The sequence below is a fragment of the Chelonia mydas genome, chromosome 17, assembly GCF_015237465.2.
Source record: "Chelonia mydas isolate rCheMyd1 chromosome 17, rCheMyd1.pri.v2, whole genome shotgun sequence".
Classification (NCBI taxonomy): Eukaryota; Metazoa; Chordata; order Testudines; family Cheloniidae; genus Chelonia; species Chelonia mydas.
Genome location: NC_051257.2, coordinates 1,787,503 through 1,794,639, shown reverse-complemented (window position 1 = coordinate 1,794,639; position 7,137 = coordinate 1,787,503). Strand labels below are relative to the sequence as shown.

The 7,137-nt window shown below is 53.6% G+C and overlaps 1 protein-coding gene across 2 annotated transcripts in view; it reads left to right on the top strand.

The window, feature by feature from the left end:
• Nucleotides 1-2,811: 2,811 nt before the first annotated feature.
• PHF12 (PHD finger protein 12) overlaps nucleotides 2,812-7,137 on the top strand; it is a 44,999-nt gene continuing 40,673 nt past the window's right edge. Inside the window, exons 1-2 of one of the 2 annotated variants that reach the window (XM_037880228.2) lie at nucleotides 2,812-2,979; nucleotides 3,160-3,341. In XM_037880228.2, coding sequence (XP_037736156.1) covers nucleotides 2,914-2,979; nucleotides 3,160-3,341 — 248 coding nt within the window. In that variant the 5' untranslated portion in view covers nucleotides 2,812-2,913. The remainder of the gene's footprint in view (nucleotides 2,980-3,159; nucleotides 3,342-7,137) is intronic. The other variant, XM_037880226.2, reaches the window with a different exon arrangement.

The following is a 7,137-nucleotide window of genomic DNA, read 5'->3' as shown; positions in this document are numbered from 1 at the left end:
CTGCAGTCCAGGCCCGCACTGTGCAGTGCAGCATCCGGGGAGGTCACACCCCACAGCAGGCCCAGACACAAGCATGTACCAGGAAACCTGCTGCACGCAAGCACAGCTGGGCTGTGGGCCACCCACAGCCACACTTCCTGCTCAGACTGCTCCACTCCATAGGTTGCATTTCTTTGGGCACAGGCAGAAAGGCGATGAACCCACCACAGCGGAAGCCCCCCAGTGACCGCCCCGGGGCGACAGCCCTGTATGCAGCAGCGGGAAGGAGGAGGCCAGTGGAAAGGAGCGAGATTCTGCTTATACCTATGGATCCTGGTGCTTGGCATGCTGGGAAGTTAAATGGGCTTGTGAGACAATATTGCACTGTACAGTCTCCCTGCTGGAGTGTGACGATGGCTCGGTAACGCTGACGCCCCGGCACTCAGTCGAAGTGACAGCCCAAGGGAATTCGGAGGCCACAAAGCACAGCATTCCAAGGGCTTTTTGGCCCATAAGCATTTTAATCTGGGGAATCTTCAGAGCGCTTAGCACAGAAATCACAAGCATGTTGTGCAAACGCTGCGAGCAGCACCTGGCTCCAAAAAGGCAGCAATTCCCCAACATGTGGTGTGGGGCGCAGCTACAACTGTGTGGCATTTAACTCATCACGGCTGCAAGCAACACAACCTGAAGCTACTGCTGCTGCTACTGTTAGGCAGTGGAAGCCACTTCCTCCTGCAGGCACGCACGGACAGGAAGCCATGCAGGGCTCAGAGCCCAGGCCTGCCGCTGAAACTCATCAGAGCTGACAGTGGAAGAAAGTACGACAGCAAAGCCAGGGGGCCATTCCCCAGCAGCTCCCCTGGACATGACATTCCATGCCAGGCATGCTGAGATCACTGCATGTGGTTGCGGGTAGGCGAATGATGAAACCAGGACACAGCCAAGGGAGAGGGATTACACACACACACCAGGCCGCGCAGCTCATTCATGCTTTATCCACACGCTGTCGGTTGGTAGGCGGGAGGAAGCATGAACCCACATTAAAAAGGAATACGGCAAAGGGCCGGGCTGTAGCCAGCTGGCTGTGGCTGGCTCAGCCCAGGGCTATGTATCGGTGCCACGGCTGATGTCACTGCCCGGACTTGGGCCTGCCAGAAATGGCATTATTCTCCTGCACACACCACGTGGTGTGAGGCGCGCCCCCCAGAAGAAGCTCATTCCTGGCTAACCCTTCTGGTACTGGCCGCTGCTGCTGGCATCAGCCCCCGGGAAGGGTGAGTAGCCTCCTAAGAGCTGTGCTTTGCAGAGGGGCCAAATGGGGTCAAAGACTGGGCCTTTCATAGCTAGTGCAGCCATTCAAATCCAGCCCAGGTCAAGAGTGACTAGACGTTGTGCCAGGTGGGCTGGGGGGTCTCAGTGCCGTTCTGTCTCCCCACCCAACCCACAATTAGCACTCTTGATGGCAGGCTCCAAGAGGCCAAGGACTGACTGGGCACGGAAACTCACCTGCCCTCCCCGCTACAGACGGGTTCTCAAGCACAGGGCAAGGTTGCTCATGATACACGCTTGCTGCCCACACTGGAGCGGTTCTGGGATAAAAAGACGGTTTCAGACTCTCTCCCCCTTCCCTGGCATGTTTCTATTCCACCTTGAACCCCCTCCCCTTGGACAGCAGCCCATCTGCACTAGTCAGTGTTGGGGTACCCCAGGCCAGCGCCTGATGGGCACGGGGGGCAGTGAATATAGACAGGAGCAGTCCCTACTTGCACCATTCTCCCCAGTGCTGCCAGGCTGGCAAAGCCAAGGGCACCCCAGTTCCAGGGCACTGCTGCCATTTGTGCCAGCTGCCCGGGCTGCGGTTTTCAGACACGGGCCCCGTAGGGTGAAGGATGGGACCGGGCACCCCCCAAAAGAGAGAGGCCGGGTGCGAGGTGGGCACATGCCAGGGCGATGAGACAGCAGGGAGGCAGGAACACAGCTTTATGCTTCGCCTGTGGCTCCACCCTGAGAGCTGGCTGGGCCCCTTTTTGTACAGCGCCGAGCACAGCGCTCCGCCCCCTGCCGCCCTGCGGAGCGCGCCGCCTGTCGGCACGCCAGACCCGTTACAGTGGGCCCAGCCTGTCCACAAACGGAGAATTTACGCATGCGCTCGGAATGCATGGGCAGTCTGAACTGCGCTTGCGCGGGGATAGAGCGGGGCGAGGAGGGGTTCCCGGCCGGGCCGGTCAGACTGAGTCTGCGCCGGAACTGGGCTGGAGGGCGTCCGGTGTGCGCCTGCGCGGGAATGGCGCCTCACTGCGTCGCTCCTGGGCGGACGGGGGCGCCTATGCCACCTGGGATGCGCCTGCGTGGTGGTGTCCGAGCCAAGCTTGGCTGCGCCTGCGCGTGGGGTGGCGAGGTTCCGGAGCCCGACCCGGGCGGGCTGCGCCTGCGCGCCGGTGTCCTGGCCCGGGCGGGCTGCGCCTGCGCGGCGGGGGTGTCCGGGCCCGGGCGGGCTGCGCCTGCGCGGGGTGCGCGGTGGCGGGGCCCTAAGCAGCCAGCGGCGCCTCCTGTGTGTCTGAGGCGGAGGGAGCGGAGCCCAGCCGAGCCCGGAGCCCCTGCGCAGGTCCCGCCCGCCCCCCGCCCCTCCCTTCCCCGGCATGGCACTGGGCGCGGGGCCCCCCGCGGCCTCCCCCGGGCCCGGCAGGAGGAGGAGGACGGGGAAGCAGCAGCGGCCCGTGGGATAGGCCGAGCGCCGCCGCCGCCTCCCCCGGGGCGAGGGGCCCCCGCCCGCGCCGCCCGCCCGCGCCGAGCCGCCCCCCCGCCGGGACCGGCCTGAGGCCCCGCCCGCCCGCCTGCCCCCGGAGAGCGCGCGAGGAGCCGCCGCTGCCGCCCCCGCGGAGGGGCCGGGGCCCGTGGGGCCGGGCCCCCCGCCGCGCCCGGGCTGGATGAATGTGGGGCAAGATGGAGACCAAGACGATCGTGTACGACCTGGACACCTCCGGGGGGCTGATGGAGGTGAGCCGCCGGGAGCCGCCCCCCCGCGGGGCCGGGAGCCCCCCGGCCCCTGCAGGGACGCGTGGAGGGACCGGGCCGGCCCGCCATGCCCGGCCGCAGCCGCGGGGGCTCGGGCGGGGTGGGGGGCCGCGTCCCCGGGCTGGGCCCAGCCCCTCACCGCCCCTCTGTTTGTGTGTGCAGCAAATCCAAGCCCTGCTGGCGCCCCCGAAGAGCGAGGACGGGGAGAAGCGGAGCCGCAGGCCCGAGAAGGAGGCCCGGCGCAGCGGCCGGGCCACGAACCACGATAGCTGCGATAGCTGCAAGGAGGGAGGGGATCTGCTGTGCTGCGATCACTGCCCGGCCGCTTTCCACCTCCAGTGCTGGTAAGGCCCGGCCGGCTCGCCGGAGCCCGGCCCGCTAGCTTGGCGCCGCGTCTGCGGGAACAAAACCCGGCCAGGGCTGGGCCCGCGGCCGCCAGCTCACCCGGAGCCGCCGAGGCGAAAAGCCCCCGCGCGCCCTTTCCCCGGGGCTCGGCGGCTCGCTCGGGTGCCCGGGGCGGGGGGAGGCTCCTCTTCTTTTTGGGTGAAGAGCTGAGGCGCTGCGGAGCCGAGGAGAGGCGAGAGGAGAAGCCGAGCTGTCGGTCTGCGGTTTGCATTGCCGTTATTGCATGCCCCCGGGGCTTCAGCCGGGAAGTTTCTCCTCTTCCCGCTCCGTCTTCAGGGCTGCCTTGCCTGGGGATCCCTTCGGGGCTGCGGCGGGTGGGAAGTCGCCTCTGCTTCTCTTGGGCTGGCCTGACATCGCTGAGCGCCTCGGTGCTGCTGGGAATAATGGAGGTTGCTGTCTCTGTCTCTCTCCCTGCTTCACTGTTTACAATATGGCGACCTTCCTTTAAATTATATTTTTATTCTCAGCGCCATTTTGGCTGCATATAGCACTTCCAAACCCTTGCACCGTTACTGTAGTATTTTGAATACAGAAGTATCTTCCCAGCGTTGATCCAGAACTCTGAACTTGAAAATTGACACCCCCCTCCCCCCCCCTTATTCCTTTTTCCTTCCTCCCGTCCGTTAGACCTGCCTGTTCCATCTTGTAGGAGTGACCAATACGAATTCAGGGACAGCTTGCCAGTAGTTTTGTGCTCTTGTTGCTAATCCTCGGTGGTTGTTTGGAAATGTGTCCTTTAGAGCATAGTGGCTGCTGTTTGTGGGGGACACTGGACCTTTGGTGCGTTACCGGGAAGCCTCCCAAGCTAGTAACAAAAAGCAAACCAGCAAAGTCAGGAGATGTCTGAACTTCAGTTTCTGCCCTGAAAAGTTATTTTTTGCTTCTGTGTAAGGAGCCCAGGTGCATCGAAAGCAAATTTGCATATATCTGTTCAGCAGTTGACTCAGGCTCATGTGAAATTCAGACAGCCAAAGTGAATAATGGGATGGGGGAGGGAGCAGGGCAAGTCGGAGCAATGAAGTTCTGGTGAATCGGTATTCTTCCTTGGAGAGAGATTTTTAACCACATTCCTTATTGTCTTTCATGCCTCAGATCTTTGTTTGCTACTCGGCTACAGTTGTCTCCTTGTGACTTTAGCTGAATGGTTGTACTTTTTTATACGGTAATTGCAGGTCTTAGAGCGCTTATTACAGTGATTACTGATACGGGGGAAATTAACCGTCTGGTCAGAATTCTGAAGGGAGTGTCCTGTTACCATTCTATAGACCTGTTTACCCAAGACAGGAAGCTCCATTTTTGTAATCCATGATACCATCATTTCTACCTGGAAGAAGTTCCCCGGGTAGTTTTATTATATAGAGCACTTAAAATCTGCTGGACAACATTGGTTTTGGTTTTTTGTTTTAATCTATTTAGTAATTAAACAAGGTAGGTGAGGTAATCTTTTATTGGGCCAACTTCACTTGGTGAAAGAGACAAACTTGGGAGCTTACACAGCTCTCCTTCAGATAGCTGTTGTTTTAGGATGGGATTGTTTTATAAAGTAGGGCTCAGTACAACACAAACAAGTTAATGTTTTACGATAGGATGCTGTTGATGTAAACTGAACCTGGTAAAATCGAATGAAGTGCCTAAAATGTTAAGCCTCCATACAGTTTTGAGTCTATTTGTTGAAGCAGGATAGTTGCTAGAAGCCTTGAGAATATTTGGGAGAGAAAATGGTCCACACACAGTTTCTCACTTATTTAAAAGTTGGTCTCTCTATCATAAGTCAAAAGAAAAGGAGTACTTGTGGCACCTTAGAGACTAACCAATTTATTGGAGCATGAGTTTTCGTGAGCTACAGCTCACTTCATCGGATGCAATATCCACTTTATAGTCATGGAGATATTAGCTATGCATATACTTCATGATTTAATTTGGCAACAGTTTGGGGTTTTTTAATCTGCATGGAGAAACCATGGTAATTTTATTCAATTTAGAGACTTTTGTGAAGTGACCTTTTTCCTAAAATTGACAGAACTAAATTACCCCCAACTGATTAGCTACTGTTTTCATGATACGAATACGGGGCCCTATCCCTTAAGCCTTTTCTCACTTAAGTAGTCCCAGTGACCTCAATGAGACTGCTCTCCAGGGTAAGGGGTTTGTAAGGTCAACCCCACAGTTTATGCAGCCACAGTATTCAAATAATTCTTGGCTTAAATTTGCTTTAACTGGCTTTTTCTTCAGCAGAAGTAAAGGATGAGCTGCTTTCCTGTTCTCATTTCTAAAGGCTTGCATACCACTTGGTAAATGCATGCAAATGAGACAAGTTGCCTCAAAAGAACACTTGGGTGTTGTCTTTACCTCATACATCTTGCTTAAAGTAAACTTCCATTCCATTGGGCATGAATGCAGTACATGCATTTCTCTGTTCTGCAATGTTTCAGTAATGCTTCCTTTGGTATATTTAAGTTTATATTCACTGTTTAAATTTACTTAATCTATAGCCAACTTGTGAATTCTGCTGTTTGAGGCATCTTCCAGGCATTTCCCTCAATACTGTTTTCACTGTTCTAAAACTTTCTTTTGTGACAGTGAGGAAAACAATATTTTTTCAATACCTAGTTTTTATTTAGAGCTCTTCAACAGTACACCCTGAAGCACTTCACGAAGGAGGTCAGTACCATCTGTAAAGGATAAGGAGGGGAAGTGGCATAGCTGAGAATTGAAGCTGTCTCCCTAATTCCAGTCCAGTGCACTATCTGCTAGGTCACACTGCCTCCCACTTATACAATACTTGTAACTTGCTTGCTACATTATTGTACCTTGATTAGGTAAATACGTGTATATCTCCAAAGCAACAATCTGCATGTTTTAACTTAAAAAGGAAACAACCACACTGCATAATTTTTGTTTATCTGCTTCCATAGTCCATGTTAGTCTGGCGGGTGAATTCTTACCCTTGTTTATTGAAATTCATTCTGTAATCTATTGTGTGCACTTCGAAGATACGTTCCAGTAAGCAAGTCTTGAAATATAATCCAGGCAGGTATTGTGGTTCCATTTTTGGTTTGGTTTACAGTGTCTGGGTGTTCACTGGAGTACTCCAGGAGAGAAAAGTCCTTTGTTTTGTTCTTAAGCATATCTTGACTTCTATAGTATTTCCACACATTTGGAAGCCAGTTGAAAAAAGATGATCGCTTTGAATATTTCCAGGTCGAATTACAGTATATTTACCTGCCAAAAAAGAGCAGTTTTACCCAGTTCTTTATAGTTACAAGTGGGTTGTCAGCCCCAGAATGACTTCATGTGGATGGAACAGATTTCTGATTTATCTATTATGAATTTGACCACTCTTGTAATCTTGTCCAAGAAAGATTATAGTTTGCGGAAAAAACAGATAAAATCTGTATTTTCTTTACTTACATCAGAGTTCATCAGCGTTGTTGCAAATAATTTGGATGGGGTAATAGTTATGGAAAATTTTGTAGTGCCCTTTTCGCTAGATTATCTATGACACTGCATCTGCTGTATTCAGATATGTTGACTGTTCTTCAGATTTAAATTTTGCATAGAATGCTTTTTCCACTTACCAGCTTTTTCCAAGGAAGTTTTATTGGCTTTTAGCTTTTAAAACTCTGGTTTTGGTTAGGAAGCTTGCATATTAATTTGTCACACACTAATGTGATTACTATGAATGCAAGTTATTGAACAGTTCTAGAAATAATGCGGGAGAGTCTTTTCTTGAAT